The 21376-nt window shown below is 41.3% G+C and overlaps 2 protein-coding genes across 2 annotated transcripts; both read left to right on the forward strand.

The window, feature by feature from the left end:
• Nucleotides 1–1835: 1835 nt before the first annotated feature.
• Nucleotides 1836–8045, forward strand: LOC121583373 (astacin-like metalloprotease toxin 5). The gene is made up of 11 exons (XM_041899549.2): nt 1836–1995; nt 2140–2205; nt 2370–2423; nt 2561–2629; nt 2768–2817; nt 6323–6404; nt 6516–6630; nt 6807–6979; nt 7169–7250; nt 7542–7663; nt 7777–8045. The coding sequence occupies exons 1-11, from the start codon at nt 1959–1961 to the stop codon at nt 7779–7781; spliced, it is 855 nt and encodes a 284-aa protein (XP_041755483.1). The 5' UTR covers nt 1836–1958; the 3' UTR covers nt 7782–8045.
• Nucleotides 8046–13983: 5938 nt separating this feature from the next.
• Nucleotides 13984–21073, forward strand: LOC121583372 (high choriolytic enzyme 1). Its single transcript, XM_041899548.2, has 11 exons — nt 13984–14141; nt 14285–14350; nt 14484–14540; nt 14688–14756; nt 14894–14943; nt 16835–16916; nt 17028–17142; nt 17332–17504; nt 20193–20274; nt 20572–20693; nt 20807–21073. Exons 1-11 carry the CDS (start codon nt 14015–14017, stop codon nt 20809–20811), a joined length of 948 nt encoding a protein of 315 aa, XP_041755482.1. The 5' UTR covers nt 13984–14014; the 3' UTR covers nt 20812–21073.
• The last annotated feature ends 303 nt before the right edge of the window (nt 21074–21376 follow it).

Here is a 21376-nt window from a genome sequence, read left to right on the forward strand (position 1 = left end):
CACAAGAAGATATTTATTGTATTTTAATTTTTTTGAAATATTTTTTTTTTTTGGGGGGGGGGGGGTAGATCAGCTTTAATATTGCAGATATATTGTAACTTCCTTCAATGTAATAGTCTGCGTCACTTCCAATCCCCCATATGTTGTTTTTTCTCACAAATATATAAATTATATATACAGTGGCCTGCAAAAGTATTCACCCCCCTTGGCATTTTACTACCTGGAATTAAAATTGATTTTATGGGGGTTTGTATCATTTGATTTACACAACATGCCTACCACTTTGAAGATGCAAAATATTTTTTTGGGGGAAACAAACAAGAAATAAGACAAAAAAACTGAAACTTGAGCGTGCATAACTATTCACCCCCTCCCACACACACAAAAAAAAGTCAATACTTTGTAGAGCCACCTTTAGCAATTACAGCTGCAAGTCTCTTGGGGTATGTCTCTATAAGCTTGGCACATCTAGCCACTGGGATTTTTGCCCATTCTTCAAGGCAAAACTTTTCCAGCAATCTTTAAGTCATACCACAGATTCTCAATTTGATTGAGGTCTGGGCTTTGACTAGGCCATTCCAAGACATTTAAATGTTTCCCCTTAAACCATTCAAGTGTTGCTTTAGCAGTATGCTTAGGGTCATTGTCCTGCTGGAAGGTGAACCTCCGTCCGTGGCCTCAGCAGGGTTGTGTTTGTGGACATTGTTGGCTCTGGCCCATCGCGTCATGGCTCAAACACCTGGGGTACACAGATAGAGAGAGATGAGGGAGAGGAGACAGATGAGAGAGATGAGAGAAATAACCATTGGGGAGTATGATGAATTTCCCTCTAGTGTCTAGACTAACAAAAGCAGTGATTTATGAACAAAATCTGGAGCAGAATGTATTTCACAGCAATTCAGAAACAGATTAATTTTGTTAAATAATGTGATCAGAATAAATGTAGCTTGTATGAACTCACCTAAAGTGTGAAGCTATTGCCGCGTTCATGTGCTAGTCGGAACAAGGAAACTCTGAAATGTACGACTTGCTAACTAGTTGAATGCGGTCTGTGTATACAGTAGTGTAAAGTACTTAAGTAAAAATACTTTAAAGTACTACTGAAGTCGTTTTTTGGGGTATTTGTACTTTACTATTGATATTTTAGAAACAATTTACTTTTACTCCACTACATTTCTAAAGAAAATATGTACTTTTTAAGCCCATACATTTTCTCTGACACCAAAAAGTACTTGTTATTTAGAATACTCATGCAGGACAGCAATATGGTCTGATTCACACACCTATCAATATAACACGGAATCAGTGTTGGAGTGTTCCCTGTCTGTCCATAAATTTAAAAAAAACAAGAAAACCCTGCTGTCTGGTTTGCTTAATATAAGGAATTTGATGTATAGCATTTACTTTTACTTTTTACTTTTACTCAATTATGACAATTGAGTACTTTTCCCACCACTATATTTAAGTATACCTAAAACCAGATACTTTAGACTTTTACTCAAGTAGTATTTTACTGGGTGACTTTTACTTTTACTTGAGTCATTTTCTCATTTTCTCATTGAGTCATTATTATTATACATTTTTTTAAGGTATCGTTACTTTGACTCAAGTATGACTATTGAGTACTTTTTCCACCACTGCGTGTATAACTACAACCAGTTCGCAAGTTGAACATTTCAGAGTTTCCTAGTTCCGACTAGCACGTGAACGCGGCATATCGCTGCCACGTGTTTACTGTTTAACCGCAAGTCACAGTCTTCTTCTTCCTTAGGTGGAAATGACAGGAAAAGGACTCGCGCACCATCTGTTGTTGAGGTTGAGAACTTAAAAGCAAGTGATCACACCTGCACCTGTTTTTTGTGATTGCTGCCCCGCCCACTCTTTGACTGGAAGGAGAGCAAGTGCATGAATTTGTTTGTGCTGTTTCTTTCGTTCTTTTCTCCCATCATTGTTGCAACATGCTTTGGTTTCTGATTTTCTACTGGTTTATCCAAGGTAGGACCAGTCATTTTGTTTTTGTGACATCCTCACCTTTGAGTGTTTTCTATTTGATGTAGGCTAGACCAATCCCACTGCAGGTGCCAAATGGTTGACCATGTTATTGTGTAACATGTATTATGTTTTCCTTCTGTATTGCAGTGGGCAGTGTTCCCATCGACAATTCCACAAATGCTACTACTTCAAATGCTACTTTCCCTGCCACAGGTAGGCAGGCTTGCATTGGGGACCAGTTATTTCGTTAGTTGATAAGCTGATAGCTAGGCCTATTTTCTCTTTTCCATTTTTCAATTTATGTTGGCCAGCCCCACTGCAAAACTATGTTCTTGTATTGTTTCTCTGTAATATTTTCTTTTCTTTCTGTATTTCAGTGGACAATACTACCATCCCTAACAATTGTAAAAATGCAACTTTCTCTGCAACAGGTAGGCCTCTACTGTGATTCTCAAGTCAGTCTCATGATGTGATGGGCCAAAAGAAACTATTCAATCGGTTGTCTTCAAGTTTATGGCTTATCAATAAACATAATGATATTACAAAATTAGTAAACAATTCCTTTTAGGTTCTACTGCCTCAATGGGGCCACGTCACAGACAAAATGATTGGGTTAAAACGGCTGAAACCAGAGAAGGTAACACATTTATTAGATGAAGGGCACTATCCTGGACCTCTACCATGAGGTCTGGACTTTAATGGCACTGGAGGTAGGGACTTGTAACCAGTACATGTTGTGTCAGTGTGGTTGTTTCAGACCTTGTCTCTGTTACAGAGGGCTTACAGCTCGACCTTGCTATCACGGAGGGAGACATTCTGATTTCGGTGAGTCTGATCCCTGCTTTCTATACTGTTACTTCGTCTTTTAGGCTGACGAATCAGATTGATACCAGCTTCTGGTATACACAGCCTGAAAGTGATGACTGCAAAATCATTCAAGCCAGATTGTTCAATAAAATTACATTTGAACTTGCGCTACTGGTTGTCCATTGTGTTGGTTATTCAGACGGTTGAAATTTGAGACAAAATATCCACAGGAAAATACACAATGCATGCATACTAACTGAAGTCAGCAGGTGTTTACATGTTTTTGCACGTGTGCCAGGTGATAGAAATTTCTACTTAATTACCGCCACACTAAAAAGTTGGATAAACAGTTATTTCCTGTGGATATTTCGAACATCTGAAGTGACCAACACCACGGACAACCGGTAGAGTAAGTTTCAATGTCATTTTATTCAACATTCTGGCTTGTAAAGAAAACTTAAACTATCTTGTAGTCATTAGTTTCAGGCTGTGTATACCAGAAGCTGGTACAGAGCCTTGTGAAAGTATTCATACACCTTGACTTATTCCACATTTTGTTATTACAGCCTGCATTCAAAATGGATTAAATAAAATAAATAAAATCTATCCCATCTACACAAAATACCCCATAATTACAAAGTGCAAACATGTTTTTTGACATTTTTGCTTGTTGATTGAAAATGAAATGCAGAAATATCCCAGAGTCAATAGTTCGTAGAAGCACCTTTGGCAGCGATTTCAGCTGAGTCTTTCTGGGTGAGTCTCTTAGAGCTTTCCACACCTGGATTGTGCCACACTTGCCCATTAAAAAAAAAAAATATATATATATTTTCAAAATTATGCAAGCTGTTGATCATTACTAAACCATTTTCAGGTCTTGCCGTAGATTTGTCAAAACTAACTCGGCCACTCGGGAACATTCTGTCTTGGTAAGCAACTCCAGTGCAGATTTGCCCTTGTGTTTTAGGTTATTGTCCTGCTGAAGGGTGAATTAATCTCAGTGTCTGGTGGGAAGCAGACTGAAACAGGATTTCCTCTAGGATCTTGCCTGTGCTTAGCTCATTCTCTTTCTTTTCTATCCTGAAACTCCCCAGTCCTTAACGATTACAAGCATACCCATAATGTGATGCATCTGCCACTATGCTTGAAAATATAGAGTGGTACTCAGTAATCTATTGGATTTGCCTGTAACATTACTTTGTATTCAGGACAGAAAGTTAATTGCTTTGCCACATTTTTTGCAGTATTACTTTAGTGCCTTGTTGCAAACAGGATGCATGTTTTGGAATAAGTTTATTCTGTACAGGCTTCCTTTTCACTGTCAATCAGGTTAGTATTGTAGAGTAACTACACTGTTGTTCCATCCTCAGTTTTCTCCTATCAAAGCCGTTAAAGTCTAACTGTTTTAAAGTCACCATTGGGCTCATGGTGAAATCCCTGAGCGGTTTCCTTCCTCTCCGGCAACTGACCTAGGAAGGACACCTGTATCGTTGTAGGGACTGGGTGTATTGATACACCATCCAAAGTGTAATTATTAACTTCACCATGCTCAAAGGGATATTCAATGTCTGCTTTTTTTTAAACCCATTTACCAATAGGTACCTTTTGCGAGTTATTGGATAACCTCCCTGGTCTTTGTAGTTGAATCTGTTTGAAATGCACTGCTTGTCTGAGGAACCTTAAAGATAATTGTATATGTGGGGGTACAGATGAGGTAATCATGTTAAACACTATTGCACAGTGAGTCATGCAAATAATTGATTTGTTAAGCACGTTTTACTCCTGAACTTATTTAGGCTTGCCATAAAGGGGTTGAAATACTTATTGACTCAAGATGTTTAAAAAAAAATTAAACATAATTCCACTTTGACATTGTTTGTCGTCCAGTGACGACAATCTTAATTTAATCGTAGTGGGCGTTTCCAATGGCACGGTTTTAGAGGCCCTCTTGGCCGCAGAGACAATGTTGCTGTTTTAAAGCTAATTTCCTGCAATTATGCACATTTTGCAATTGCTTATTCCTTGTTCTGATGCTCGGTGTGACTCAAACATTATAAAATCAATGGGGGCCCCTATGCCATGACATCTTTGACATTTTAGATTCTTCTGGACTGTAGTTTATTTTGTTAGTTCTAAAATATCTTTAAAATAAATGTATAAAACATTAGGAACACTTTCCTAATATTGAGTTGCACCCCATTTTTACCCTCAGAACAGCCTCAATTTGTCAGGGCATGGACTCTATAAGGTGTCAAGCGTTCCACAGGAATGCTGGCCCCATGATTATTCCAATGCTTCCCACCGTTGTGTCAAGTTGGATGGTAGTGGATCTCTACTCCGACATAGCTCGTTCCATCTCATCCCAGAGATGCTTAATTGGATTGAGATCTGGTGACTGGGCAGGCCACTGCACTAAGCTGAATTCACTGTCATGTTAGTGGAACCATTCATGGACAATCCTAGCCTTGTGGCATGGGGCATTATAATGCTGAAAAAATCTATTCACAGATGTATATACTGCTGCCATGAAGAGATGCACCTGATTTTAAATTGTGTTCAAATATCGTGTGGCATTCAAACGTTGCTCCACCACAAGGGGCCCACTGTGTGCCATGAAAACGCACCCACATCATCACACCACCACTGCCACTCACCAGCCAGCAATGTTGACACGCGGCATTATGGATGCATGTACTCGTGGTTTTCTCCGTACCCTAGTCCTCCCATCAGTGTGTTATGGCAAAAAAACGGGTTTCATCATGCCAGACAATGTTTTGTCTGGTCCAGCGTTTACTTAGTCCACTGCAACAGTTTCTTGTTTTTTGCTGAAAGAAGTGGAGCTCTGTAAGGTCATCGGCTGTCATACCCCATTCGTGTGAAGGTACTACGAGTTGTGCATTTTTATGGGTCAAATGTTGTGCTGGACTGTCAATTGACTAACTGTAGCCCGTCTGTTGCTCTGCACAATTCGTGTCACCCATTTTGACCAATTGCCTGCATTTGGCTTGATGTCCTTTGGGTGGTGGACCATTCTTCACACACAGGAAACTGAGTGTGAAATACCCAGCAACGTTGCATTTATTGACACTCAAACTGGTGCGCCTGGCACCTACTACCATACGCTGTTCAAAGGTACTTCAATATTTTGTCCTGCCCATTCACCCTCTGAATAATGATAATTTATATACACGATCCATGTCTCAAGGCTTAACAATCCTCCTTTAACCGGTCTCCTCCCCTTCATATACACTGATTGAACAGGTGACCTCAATAAGGGATCATTGCATTCACCTGGTCAGTCTGTCTTGGAAAGAGCAGGTGTTCCTAATGTTTTGTACACTGTACATTGCTCCATTATCTTTTCTATATACTTAGTCTGGTTTTAGTCGTTTAAGTTTACACAGGTTTTACCATTTTAGAATTTATTAGCATTCATAGGGGAAAACGCTGAAATAATTTAATCTCTGAGGCCTATACTCTAGCGACAGCTGGATTTAAGTCGAGGTGTTGATTTGTCCTACAGGAAGACCGATTAGCTGTGAAGTCACTTTGGCCGGTGAATGAAGGCGTGACTTCTATCCCCTACAAGATCAACGATGATCTGGGTGAGTGTTGAAGACAGTAGGAAAGGTGAACACTGTAAAACCCTAGATGTTTCCAATACAGTGGGAATGATATGCACCGTCTAATGGTAGATTTGTCTCTGATCCACACAGTGGCCAGAAAGGAAACTATCCTAGCAGCGTTCAAGATGATTTCAGACCGGACTTGTATCCGCTTCCACGAATACACCAATGAGATTAACTACATAGAGTTCATCTCTGGGACAGGGTGAGTCCAAAGTGGGCACATTAACACATTCTCTCCATCCCAGCAGTTTACAGTTAACTCACAACCTCTCCTCCCTTTTCCTGTGTTCAATCCTTTATTTTTTTCCCTCTTCCTGTCATATCCTCTCTTACTCCTCCATGTCTCTCACCTTTTTCTCTTTCTTCACAACACTCTAGCTGTGCGTCATATGTAGGTTTTCAGGGCGGGGCCCAGCATCTGTACTTCGGTAGCGCCTGTAACGAGGGGAACCTGTGTCATGAGCTGATGCATGCCCTGGGCCTGCACCACGAACACACACGGCCGGACCGTGACCAATACGTCACCGTACAGTGGGACAACGTGGTCACAGGTAACTCGCACCAACACAACATACTAAACCACCTGACGGGCATTGCATGTGGATCAGGGGCAGGGATGGTCAATGTATCCCACGGATAGCTGCAGTGTGCAGGCTTTTGTACAAGCCCAACACTAACACAGCATTCACAACCAGCAGTGTTCATCAGTCACACATCTGCCTCCTGTAACTATCTTCCAGGAAAAGAAAGTAACTTCATGGTGAAGGAAGGAGACACTCAGGACCTGCCCTATGACTACGACTCCATAATGCACTACGGAACGTCAGTCACACTCTGCTTATTCCCACAAAAGTCCTAATTTTACTCACCTTGTTTTTAAACTGCTATCAATAAGTAAAGATTCATTTTACTGGGCCTGTGTACAGTATCCAGTTCCAGTAACATTTCCCAGTGCGTCCCAAATGGCTCCCTATTTAGTGTACTACTTTTGACCCGGGCTCTGGTCAAACTAGGTGCACTATATTGGGAGTAGGGTGACATTTGTGACGCAGTCTTTGTGTTAAAGTAGCAAGTTCTCTGACTGGGGGGGTATTGTTGGGTTTCTCCTGGCAGATATTACTTCTCATCAAACCAGAACCCCACCATTGACTCCAAGAAGAGGGGAGTCCAGATTGGACAGAGAAATCACCTGAGCCCCCTGGACATAACACGCCTTAACAAACTCTACCAATGTGGTAAAGACGTGCACACAGAAAGACAGGAAAAATATCAGAATTGGGCTGCCTTTGTAAATGCAGCCATCATATCACACTGTATTCTAACCATGTTCATGTCCCGTCTTTCCCAGAATAACAATGCACAGTTTAGCACTTATTACACCATCGATGAAGATTCCAATACCACTGCTGTCGACTGAAGATTCCAACACAAAAGGCACTGACATCTAACTTCTCTTCACGACAATGAATTGGAGTTGGGCAAGTCCCTTAAAGCTTTCTGATTATGTATTCTACGTGTCTCTGTTTGCATGCAGTAGTTTGCTCTTGCTGCCATGAATTAGGCCTATACCACTGCACTTGTCTTGGAAATAAATACAATTCCCTAGACTGAAAAGAATCCAGTCGGTGTGATGTTGCTTGCAGTGTTCTATTTCATTCTATGATGGGTCTTCTCAGCTATGTTCATCATACATCTCAAGGTGGGACCAGAGATTCAGTAGGGCTAGCATAGCAGGAGAGACGACTTAAATGAATGGTGATTTACACCTTGAGCTTGGCCGAACAGCTAAGCAGTAGAGGCAACACATTTTTGAAAAACAAAGGCGCTGTAACACAGGACTTAGACAGCAGAATGTCACCCTCTAGAAGGGTGTACTACGAAATAGGTTTGAGGAGTTGGCAAGGTAACTTTTGTCAACTCTTGAGCTCAACTCAGGATAACCGGTAGCATGAAAGGGGCTCACCTTTTAGCCAGGTATACTAAATAAAAATATAAATGCAACAATTTAAAACAATTTGAAATAAAATCACAAACGTTCCATATGCCCAAAAAGCTTATTTCTCATTTTGTTCACACATTTGTTCATATAAGGAAGTCACTCAATTGAAATTAATTAGGCCCTCATCTATGGATTTCACATGACTGGGCAGGGTTGCAGCCATGGGTGGGCCTTGGAGGGCATAGGCTCACCCACTTGACAGCCAAGCCCACCCACTGGGGAACCAGGCCCAGCCAATGAGTGAGTTTTCCCCACAAAAGGGTTATATTACAGACAGAAATACTCGCCAGCACTCGTCTTGGCAAAGGAGAAATGCTCACTAACAGCGACGTAAACAAATGTGTGAACAAAATGAGAAATAAGCTTTTTGGGCATATGGCACGTTTGTGATTTTATTTCAGCTCATGAAACATCGGACCAACACTTTCATGTTGTGTTTATATTTTTGTTCAGTGTGCATTTCCATGGCAACAAATCCTTAAAAAATAACCTGCTCTGGGGCAGGCTAACTCATATATCCTGAATGATGTGCCTGAGATGCGAGTTAGGACCAATGAAGTCAGATTCCCTCACTCTTGCAAAGATTGCATCATCATCCCCTTGACCAATATTGGTAATATTAAAATACCTATGATCCATTTGAAAGTTCATGCACAGTAAAACTTTTGTATGACTATAAAAAATGTATCGACATGAATGGGGTGAAAAGGTGCTCGTGCATTGATAAGCACATCAAAGACATTAACGACAGATAAAAGACTGCACTTTTGCCCATAAGATGGCTCTACTTTTGACTATTTTACACCATAGCCTGCTGAATTTGCAATAACTTTTCTAGAGTAAAGGCATCCCCATACATAGGTTGTTTGCTCCTAGCAGAACTCAGCTAGGCGATGCAAACTTCTGTGCTCGCACACCCTAAAGACATTTGCTTGATAAAGTAGAAAAAAAGTGGCAATATTACTGTTTGTCTCTGTTGAGCCTCCCTAGTAACAATATAGCCAGAAACACTTCCTCAAAATATAAACATCAAGAAATCTGTAATGAATTTTTACGTTTTTGCAGAGGAGGACTTTCTCGCGCAATTTGACATCTGCTTAGTGCAGTACTTCTCAAGTGAAAACATTTGCATGAAAACTAGTAGTCCACTGCAGACATTAGGGCCTAGCTGGTGCTGTGCTCTCTCATCTCTCTCGTTGAATGACAGCAAACACTTCATTGAATAATCTCGTCCAAAGTTCCCACCCCTACTGTGAACCAATCACCGATGAAGGGGTGTAGACTTCGACTATCAAACTTACTTGCCTCAATAAAAAAAATTTGTGCGCGAACAGCAGAATTGTATTTATTTAAAAACTATACATTATATGCGCAAACTCTTTCGACTGGGAAGCATGTGACAGACTTTAGCTACATGGGTTCTATACTACACTATGGACAGTACTGTAAACTACTCTATACTACGGATGCACACTAACACTGTCTATACTGCACTATGCATGAACAGTAACACTGTCTACATGGTTTCCCACTGTAGATATTTATTTTATCTAAATGGAGAGCCCAACATCCACAAGAAGATATTTATTGTATTTTAATTTTTTTGAAAAAAAAATAGGTAGATCAGCTTTAATATTGCAGATATATTGTAACTTCCATCAATGTAATAGTCTGCGTCACTTCCAATCCCCCATATGTTGTTTTTTCTCACAAATATATAAATGATATATACAGTGGCCTGCAAAAGTATTCACCCCCCTTGGCATTTTACTACCTGGAATTAAAATTGATTTTATGGGGGTTTGTATCATTTGATTTACACAACATGCCTACCACTTTGAAGATGCAAAATATTTTTGGGGGGGAAACAAACAAGAAATAAGACAAAAAAACTGAAACTTGAGCGTGCATAACTATTCACCCCCAAAAAAAAAATAAAGAAGTATATACTTTGTAGAGCCACCTTTAGCAATTACAGCTGCAAGTCTCTTGGGGTATGTCTCTATAAGCTTGGCACATCTAGCCACTGGGATTTTTGCCCATTCTTCAAGGCAAAACTTCTCCAGCAATCTTTAAGTCATACCACAGATTCTCAATTTGATTGAGGTCTGGGCTTTGACTAGGCCATTCCAGGACATTTAAAGGTTTCCCCTTAAACCATTCAAGTGTTGCTTTAGCAGTATGCTTAGGGTCATTGTCCTGCTGGAAGGTGAACCTCCGTCCCAGTCTCAAATCTCTGGAAGACTGAAACAGGTTTCCCTCAAGAACATACATTCAATTAGTATTTGGTAGCATTGTCTTTAAATTGTTTAACTTGGGTCAAACGTTTTGGGTAGCCTTCCACAAGTTTCCCACAATAATTTAGGTGAATTTTGGCCCATTCCTCCTGACAGAGCTGGTGTAACTGAGTCAGTTTTGTAGGCCTCCTTGCTCGCACACGCTTTTTCAGTTCTGCCCACACATTTTCCATAGGATTGAGGTCAGGGGCTTTGTGATTGCCACTCCAATACCTTGACTTTGTAGTCCTTAAGCCATTTTGTCACAACTTTGGAAGTATGCTTGGGGTCATTGTCAATTTGGAAGACCCATTTGAAACCAAGCTTTAACTTCCTGACTGATGTCTTGAGATGTTGCTTCAATATATCCACATAATTTTCCTTCCTCATGATGACATCTATTTTGTGAAGTGCACCAATCCCTCCTCTAGCAAAGCAGTTGGGATGGTGTTCTTCGGCTTGCAAGCATCCCCCTTTTTCCTCCAAACATAATGAGGGTGATTATGGCCTAACAGTTCTATTTTTGTTTCATCAGACCAGAGGTCATTTCTCCAAAAAGTACAATCTTTGTCCCCACGTGCAGTTGCAAACCATAGCCTAGCTTTTTTATGGCGGTTTTGGAGCAGTGGCTTCTTCCTTGCTGAGCGGCCTTTCAGGTTATGTCGATATAGGACTCGTTTTACTGTGGATATAGATACTTTTGTACCTGTTTCCTCCAGCATCTTCACAAGGTCCTTTGCTGTTGTTCTGTGATTGATTTGAAGTACGTTCATCTCTAGGAGACAGAACGCATCTCCTTCCTCAGCAGTATGACGGCTTCGTGGTCCCATGGTGTTTATACTTGCGTACAGATGAACATGGTACCTGCAGGCGTTTGGAAATTGCTCCCAAGGATGAACCAGACTTGTGGAGGTCTACAATTTTTTTTCTGAGGTCTTCGCTGATTTCTTTTGATTTTCCCATGATGTCAAGCAAAGAGGCACTGAGGGTGAAGGTAGGCCTTGAAATACATCCACAGGTACACCTTCAGTTGACTCAAATTATGTCAATAAGCCTATCAGAAGCTTCTAAAGCCATGACATAATTTTCTGGAATTTTCCAAGCTGTTTAAAGGCACAGTCAACTTAGTGTATTTAAACTTCTGACCCACTGGAATTGTGATACAGTGAATTATCAGTGAAATAATCTGTCACAAACAATTGTTGGAAAAATTACTTGTGTCATGCACAAAGTAGATGTCCTAACCGACTATGGTTTAATAACAAGCAATTTGTGGAGTGGTTGTAAACTTAAGTGTATGTAAACTTCCGGCTTCAACTGTACATATCCTTTAAAAATATATATATATTTCCCTTCATTGCTTTCCAACCCCACCACCCCTTCCCTAATTGGAGTAAACTAGTGAACAACAATGCTTAGGCCTCTACTTCCAGCTTATACATCAAATATACATTTAATGGACACAGTCAATTTTACAATAATTCTATTTTGTTTGTTTTTACTCCTGAACTTCATCTACCCTCAACCTCGCCAATCATTTTCATGATGTCCTTCCGGTTTGCTTCTATATGCCATATCTTTCTAACTGTGCTCTTTCACAAAAGCTCTCAACCTATATACTTATTATGGACATAGTATGCTTTACATTAGTTATCTTGTTGTTATCATTTGTTGTTAGTTGTTATTAGTCCCATCCTTCAGCTCCATTCAACACCTCCCATCTATCTCTTTACACCATCCATATTGGATTTTGATTTGCCATATATTTTTCAACTGTACTGTGATTCACAAAAGTTCTAAATCCACAACAAGATATTAGAGATGGGCCAGAGAACACATAGGACTGAACTAAACATCCAGAAAGTCTGACCGCTCTACAACTGTGGTTGTTTGACATGCAATACTCTTTTTGACCAGATGGCATCAGATACATGGGCTACACATACTAAGACAGAGGGGCAATGTTTTGCTGTCTCGGATGCCTTATCTGAGATTGATGCGTCTTTCTGTCAATAGTGTGCAACTGCAGCACGCAATTCGGGGCATTCATGCATGAGGGCATTCCTGCATCTGCAAGAAAGCCCCCCCCCGAGAGACGTTTAGCGGCATCTGTTGTTGAGGTTGATGACTTAAAAACAAACGATTACACCTGCACCTGTTCTGGCGACACAGGAGTTTGAAGTGGAGGGAGTACAGGGCTTAGTATATCATTCGAGGAGGCTAAAAATAGATTTCAACTTGGAAAAGTTTAATATTATCAGAAGGAGTCGGGTAATTTGTTAAGGGAGGAGGATTGGAGGGAAAGAGAGAGGAGGTTGAAAAGACAGGGAGGCAGAGGATGGGTTTGTATCTGTTGAAGCTAGCAGTAACAAGGGAGAGGGTATGTCGAGGAAGATTGGTGTCAAGTTCAAACAGAGTGGGCTGGGCATGAGTTCGAGTTCTGGAGGTGAAATGGAAGGTGTAGGAGGTGTTGTGAGGAGCTTGGAGCCCGATCCTTGCATTGATGGACATGGTTATGATAAAGATACGTTTGGTCCAGTGGGAGTGAGATTTTTGAAGAGGGTGGAACCAGGCCTTTTGGCTAATTCATCAGTGGTTTCAGGTTGGGTGGAAAAGATGATGGGTGCTGTTGAGTCGGTGAAGGTAACCCTAAGTGGAGGTGTCCGGTGCGAGAGAGGCAGGTTGAGGTGGCCAGGGTCATTGTAGTACACATGATGTTGTATGATGAGACAGTGAAGAAAGTAGAGGAGGTTGGATCAAGGGTGAGAGATTCTGAGAGGATCCCTGTGAATAGCAGATCTGTGCCAGAACAGAGGGATAGGCCAATGAGTGATATATGTTTCAGTAAGGTTGGCTTCTTAGCATTCATAGCAATGGTTATCAACTGTAACGCAGAGATGGAACGTAAGTCATAGAAAATAGATGTTGTGGTGGCAGTTGTAGAGAGGTATTTGGGGGTACGAGATTTGACTTCAGAAGAGTTAAAGGGTGTGTTGAGTGGTAGTGTCCGGTCCTCTCGGGTCGTTGGCCTGTGTTAGGATCAGATAGGGTTAAAGTAGTGGAATAAGGTGGTGGGTTTCAATGAGTGTAGGGTTAGTTGGTAGGGAAATTAAAAATATATTTTATTGCATTCTTCTCGTTTCCCCTTTTCCCTTATTGTATCACAAAGTGTAAGGGATTTATACTATAGTTCAGTTGGGGGCGGTAATGCAACATATTGGATGCCAACCGTCTCTAAACCTCAACGAAGAAGAAGAAGAAGAAGAAGAAGAATGCACCTGTTCTTTTGTGATTGCTGCCCTGCCCACTCTATGACTGGAAGGAGAGTGAGTACACAATTTGTTTGTGCAGCTGCTTTGGTTATTTTCTCCCAAATCCTGGTGGACAATCGTCGTTGCAACATGCTTTGGCTTCTGATTCTCATCTGGTTTGTCCAAGGTAGGACCAGTCATTTTGCATTTGTGACATCCTACTTTTGAGTATTTTCCATTTGATGTAGTCCAGCACAATCCCACTGCAGGCACCAATTGGTTGACCATGTTGTTATGTAACATGTATTATGTTTCACTTCTGTATTTCAGTGGGCAGTGTTCCCATTGACAATTCCACAAATGCTACTACTTCAAATGCTACTTTCCCTGCCACAGGTAGGTAGGCTTGCATTGGGGACCAGTTATTTCGTTAGGTGATAAGCTGAATGCTAGGCCTATTTTCTGTTTTCCATTTTTTATTTAACGTAGGCCAGCACCACTGCAAAACTATGTTTTTTCTGTATTTCAGTGGACAATTCTACAAACCCTATCAACAATTCTACAAATGCGACTTTCTCTGCCACAGGTAGGCCTCTATTGTGATTCTCAAGTCAGTCTCTTGGCGTGATGGGCCTAAAGAAACAATTCAATCGCTTGTCTTCAAGTTTATGGCTTATCTATCAAACATAAAATGATATTGCAAAATGAGTTTAATGTTCACAATTCCTTTTAGGTTCTGCTGCCTCAATGGGGCCACGTCACAGACAAAATGATTGGGTTAAAGCGGCTGAAACCAGAGAAGGTAACACATTTATTAGATGAAGCAGAACCTGGACCTCTACCATGAGGTCTGGAGTTTAATGGCACTGGAGGTAGTGACTTGTAACGAGTACATGTCGTGTCAGTGTGGTTGTTTCAGACCGACTCTCTCTGTTACAGAGGACTTACAGTACGACCTTGCTATTGTGGAAGGAGACATTATGATTTCGGTGAGTCTATGATCCCTACTGTCTAGGTCCTGTTACTTCGTCTTTTAGGCTGATGAATCAGACTGTGATACCAGCTTCTGGTATACACAGCCTGAAACTAATGACTGCAAAATCGTTCAAGCCAGAATGTTGAATAAAATTACATTTGAACTTACTCTACGGGTAAGTTTGAAATTCACTGCTCGACTGAGGGACCTTTAAAGATAATTGTATGTGTGGGGTACGGTGATGAGGTAGTCATTCAAAATTCATTTTAAACACTATTATTACACAGTGAGTCCATGCAAATAACTGTGCCTTGTTATGCACGTTTTTACTCCTGAACTTATATGGGGTTGAAATACTTGACTCAAGACATTTCAGCTTTTAATTTTCAATTAGTGTAAACATTTCGAAAAACATAATTCCACTTTGACATTATGGGGTATTGTGTGTAGGCCAGTGATGACAAAATCTCAATTTAATCATAGTGGGCGTGGCCAATGGCAGCGTTTTAGAGGCCCTCTAGGCCGCAGAGTTAATTTCCTGAAATTATACACATTTTCCCATGTCATATTCCTTGTTCTTATGCTCTGAGTGACTCAAAGATAATAACAAAATCAATGGGGCCCACATTCCATGCCATTGTGGGAATTTTAGATTCTCCCGGAATGTAGTTTTATTTTGGTGATTATTAGTTCTCAAAAATCGTATAAAAAAAAAAATACTGAGTGTACATAACATTACGAACACTTTCCTAATATTGAGTTACACCTCCTTTTGCCCTCAGAACAGCCTCAATTTGTAGGGGCATGGACTCTACAAGGTGTCAAGCGTTCCACAGGGATGCTGGCCCATGTTGACTCCAATGCTTCCCACCGTTGTGTCAAGTTCCTGGTAGTGGATCTTTATTCCGAATACCTCGTTCCATCTCCTCCCACAGGTGCTCAATTGGATTGAGATTTGGTGACTGGGCAGGCCAATGCAGTAAGCTGAATTCACTGTCATGTTCGTGGAACCATTCCTGGACAATCCTAGCCTTCTGGCATGGTGCATTATATAGCTGAAAAAAATCAATTCGCAGATGGATACACTGCTGCTATGAAGGGATGCATCTGATTTTCAATGATGCTCAGATATCCTGTGGCATTCAAACGTTGCTCCACTTTTATCAAGGGGCCCAATATGTGACATGAAAAAGCATCCGACAGCATGGCATCACCACCACCACTCACCAGCCTGCAATGTCGACATGCGGCATGATAGATGTATGTACTCGTGGTTTTCTCCATACCCTAGTCCTCAGCGTGAAACGTCAAGAACCGGGATTCATCAGACCAGACAACGTTTTTCCAATTCTTCAGTGTTTCCACTGCCCTGCCGTTGGCCGGATGTCCTTTGGGTGGTGGACCATCTTTGACACATGGGAAACTGAGTGTGAAAAACCCAGCAACGTTGCAGTTCTTGACACACTCAAACTGGTGAGCCTGGCACCTACTACCATACCCTGTTCAAACGCACTTACATCTTTTGTCTTGCCTATCCACCCTCTGAATGGCACAGACACACAATCCATGTCTCAAGGCTTAACAATCCTCCTTTTAACTTGTCTCCTCCCCTTTATATACACTGATTGAAGTGGAATTAACAGGTGGCCTCAATAAGGATCGAAGCTTTCACCTGGTCAGTCTGTCATGGAAATAGCAGGTGTTCCTAATGTTTTGTACACTGTGAATATTGCTCCGTTACCTTTTCTACATACTTAATGTGGTTTAAGTCGTTTCAGTTTACACTGCAAAGATTTTTCATTCAGATTGTCAAACATTCATAGGGGAAACACTGAAATAATTAATCTGAGGCCTATACTCTAGCGACAGCTGGATTTAAGTCGAGGTGTTGATTTGTCCTACAGGAAGACCGATTAGCTGTGAAGTCACTTTGGCCGACGAAAGAAGGCATCACTTCTATCCCCTACAAGATCAACAATGATCTGGGTGAGTGTTGAAGACAGTAGGAGAGGTGAACACTTTAAAACACTAGATGTTTTCTAATACAGTGGGAATGATGTGCGCCGTCTAATGGTAGATTGTCTCTGATCCACACAGTGGCCAGAAAGAAAACTATGCTAGCAGCGTTCAAGATGATTTCAGACCGGACGTGTATCCGCTTCCACGAATACACCAATGAGATTAACTACATAGAGTTCATCTCTGGGAAAGGGTGAGTCCAAAGTGGGCACATTAACACATTCTCTCCATCCCAGCAGTTTACAGTTAACTCACAACCTCTCCTCCCTTTTCCTGTGTTCAATCCTTTATTTTTTCCCTCTTACTGTCATATCCTCTCTTACTCCTCCATTTCTCTCCTCCCCCTTCTCTCACCTTTTTCTCTTTCTTCACAACACTCTAGCTGTGCGTCATATGTAGGTTTTCAGGGCGGGGCCCAGCATCTGTACTTCGGTAGCGCCTGTAACGTGGGGAACCTGTGTCATGAGCTGATGCATGCCCTGGGCCTGCACCACGAACACACACGGCCGGACCGTGACCAATACGTCACCATACAGTGGGACAACGTGGTCACAGGTAACTCGCACCAACACAACCTACTTAACCACCTGATGGGCATTGCATGTGGATCAGGGGCAGGGATGGTCAATGTATCCCATGGATAGCTGCAGTGTGCAGGCTTTTGTACCAGCCCAACACTAACACACCTAATTCCGCTTTTTGTGGTCTGGAGTGAAGACCGTATAGGATAACTATTGACATATAGTATTTTATTAGGATCCCCATTAGCTACTGCTAAAGTAGCAGCTACTCTTCCTGGGGTCCACACTACATACAGTTGAAGGCGGAAGTTTATATTTACGTAGGTTTTTCAACCACTCCACAAATGTCTTGTTAACAAACTACAGTTTTGGCAAGTCGGTTAGGACATCTACTTTGTGCATGACACAATTAATTTTTCCAACAATTGTTTACAGACAAATTATTTCACTTATACTTCATTGTATCACAATTCCAGTGGGTCAGAAGTTTACATACACTAAGTTGACTGTGCCTTTAAACAGCTTGGAAAATTCCAGAAATTGATGTCATGGCTTTAGAAGCTTCTGATAGGCTTATTGACATAATTTGAGTCAATTGGAGGTGTACCTGTGGATGTATTTCAAGGCCTACCTTCAAACTCAGTGCCTCTTCGCTTGACATCATGGGAAAATCAAGACCTCAGGAAAAAAAATTGTAGACCTCCACAAGTCTGGTTCATCCTTGGGAGCAATTTCCAAACACCTGAAGGTACCACGTTCATCTGTACAAACAATAGTACGCAAGTATAAACACCATGGGACCACGCAGCCGTCATACCGCTCAGGAAGATGACGCGTTCTGTCTCCTAGAGATGAACGTACTTTGGTGCGAAAAGTGCAAATCAATCCCAGTACAACAGCAAAGGAACTTGTGAAGATGCTGGAGGAAACAGGTACAAAAGTATCTATATCCACAGTAAAACGAGTCCTATATTGACATAACCTGAAAGGCCGCTCAGCAAGGAAGAAGCCACTGCTCCAAAACCGCCATAAAAAAGCCAGATTACGGTTTGCAACTGCACATGTGGACAAAGATCGTACTTTTGGAGGAATGTCCTCTGGTCTGATAAAACAAAAATAGAACTGTTAGGCCATAATCACCCTCATTATGTTTGGAGGAAAAAGGGGATGCTTGCAAGCCGAAGAAAACCATCCCAAACCTGAAGCATGGGGGTGGCAGCAACATGCTGTGGGTGTGCTTTGTTGCAGGAGGGACTGGTGCACTTCACAAAATAGATGGCATCTTGAGGAAAGACAATTATGTGGATATATTGAAGCAACATCTCAAGACATCAGTCAGGAAGTTAAAGCTTGGGTCTTCCAAATGGACAATGATCCCAAGCATACTTCCAAAGTTGTGGCAAAATGGCTTAAGGACTACAAAGTCAAGGTATTGGAGTGGCCATCACAAAGCCCTGACCTCAATCCTACAGATAATTTGTGGGCAGAACTGAAAAAGTGTGTGCGAGCAAGGAGGCCTACCAACCTAACTCAGTTACACCAGTTCTGTAAGGAGGAATGGGCCAATATTCACCCAACTTATTGTGGGAAGCTTGTGGAAGGCTAACTGAAACGTTTGACCCAAGTTAAACAATTTAAAGGCAATGCTACCAAATACTAATTGAGTGTATGTAAACTTCTGACCCACTGGGAATGTGATGAAAGAAAAGCTGAAATCCATTCTCTCTACTATTATTCTGACATTTCACATTCTTAAAATAAAGTGCTGATCCTAACTGACCTAAGACAGGGAATTTTGACTAGGATTAAATGTCAGTAATTGTGAAACTGAGTTTAAATGTAATTGGCTAATGTGAATATTAACTTCTGACTTCAACTGTAATACATAACATTAATAGACAGCACAAGGACAGAATAAGAATACAGGCTTACATATATTTATGCCTTAGCATTCCATGCATCATGTACTCATTATAACGGTAATACTACTGCCATTAATTTCCCCATACATTGCAATCCTTTACTCTACTGTTACAATTGCTTTGTCTAAGCAGGTCCTGATATCCTAATGGCAACCTTGAATCCTGATATCCTAATTTCACAACACCAGTTCTGTAAACACCAGAGAGAATCTCACATCAGGAACCAGCAGTGTTCTTCTGTTTGACGCCAATACTATGCATAATTATGTAATTCATAGACTCTACTGAATGCAATTATGGAAATGCAATTATGTGGAGTTTAACTGAAGTCGTCAACTCATTTTCCCTGGCGTGATCAGAGCCACATATCGTATTGATTTACATGTAAGTTTCACCCCTGCTTTGTTCCACTGTCGTGAAGGCAGCAACCTTGTTCGCTAAATTTCCCTGACATGAATAACACTACCTTGTTAGGCTAAATTTCCCTGACATGAATATAGATACCTTGTCATCTACAGTTTCCGCCTGTAATGGGTATCCTGGGGTAACATGTAAGCTCTTGAACTTGTAGGCCATTTTGTTACATTACCACCTGCTATGGGTTTCATTAGGTAAGATGCAATATTCATGCCTTGAATCGTGTAGAGTTTCCTCCTGCTAGAAGGTTGAACTTAATGGTTTCCATCTCAGCACCTTGTCTACATTTCCATTTTCATTCCCCTATATCACATTCAGACCCAGTAGTGTCCACCAGTCAGACACATGCACACATCTGCCTCCTCTATCTCTTTGTCTTCCAGGAAAAGCCAAAAACTTTGTGGTGAAGAAAGGAGACACTCAGGACCTGCCCTATGACTACGATTCCATAATGCACTACGGAATGTCAGTCACACTCCTCTCCTCCTTACTCCCACTAAAGTCCTCATTTTACTCACCTTGTTTTTAAACTGCCGGCAATAAGTAAAGATTCATTTTACTGGGCCTGTGTACAGTATCCAGTTCCAGTAACATTTCCCAGTGCGTCCCAAATGGCTCCCTATTTAGTGCACTACTTTTGACCCGGGCTCTGGTCAAACTAGGTGCACTATATTGGGAGTAGGGTGACATTTGTGACGCAGTCTTTGTGTTAAAGTAGCAAGTTCTCTGACTGGGGGGGTATTGTTGGGTTTCTCCTGGCAGATATTACTTCTCATCAAACCAGAACCCCACCATTGACTCCAAGAAGAGGGGAGTCCAGATTGGACAGAGAAATCACCTGAGCCCCCTGGACATAACACGCCTTAACAAACTCTACCAATGTGGTAAAGACGTGCACACAGAGAGACAGGAAAAATATCAGAATTGGGCTGCCTTTGTAAATGCAGCCATCATATCACACTGTATTCTAACCATGTTCATGTCCCGTCTTTCCCAGAATAACAATGCACAGTTTAGCACTTATTACACCATCAATGAAGATTCCAATACCACTGCTTTTCGACTGAAGATTCCAACACAAAAGGCACTGATATCTAACTTCTCTTCACGACAATGAATTGGAGTTGGACAAGTCTCTTAAAGCTTTCTGATTATGTATTCTACGTGTCTCTGTTTGCATGCAGTAGTTTGCTCTTGCTGCCTTGAATTAGGCCTATACCACTGCACTTGTCTTGTAAATAAATACAATTCCCTATACTGAAAAGAATCCAGTCGGTATGATGTTGCATGCAGTGTTCTATTTCATTCTATGATGGGTCTTCTCAGCTATGCTCATCGTACATCCCAAGGTGGGACCAGAGATTCAGTAGGGCTAGCATAGCAGGAGAGACGACTTAAATGAATGGTGATTTACACCTTGAACTTGGCCGAACAGCTAAGCAGTAGAGGCAACAAATGATTGAAAAACAAAGGCGCTGTAACACAGGACTTAGACAGCAGAATGTCACCCTCTAGAAGGGTGTACTACGAAATAGGTTTGAGGAGTTGGCGAGGTAACTTTTGTCAA

This window comes from Coregonus clupeaformis, chromosome 15 (genome assembly GCF_020615455.1).
Source record: "Coregonus clupeaformis isolate EN_2021a chromosome 15, ASM2061545v1, whole genome shotgun sequence".
Lineage (NCBI taxonomy): Eukaryota > Metazoa > Chordata > Actinopteri > Salmoniformes > Salmonidae > Coregonus > Coregonus clupeaformis.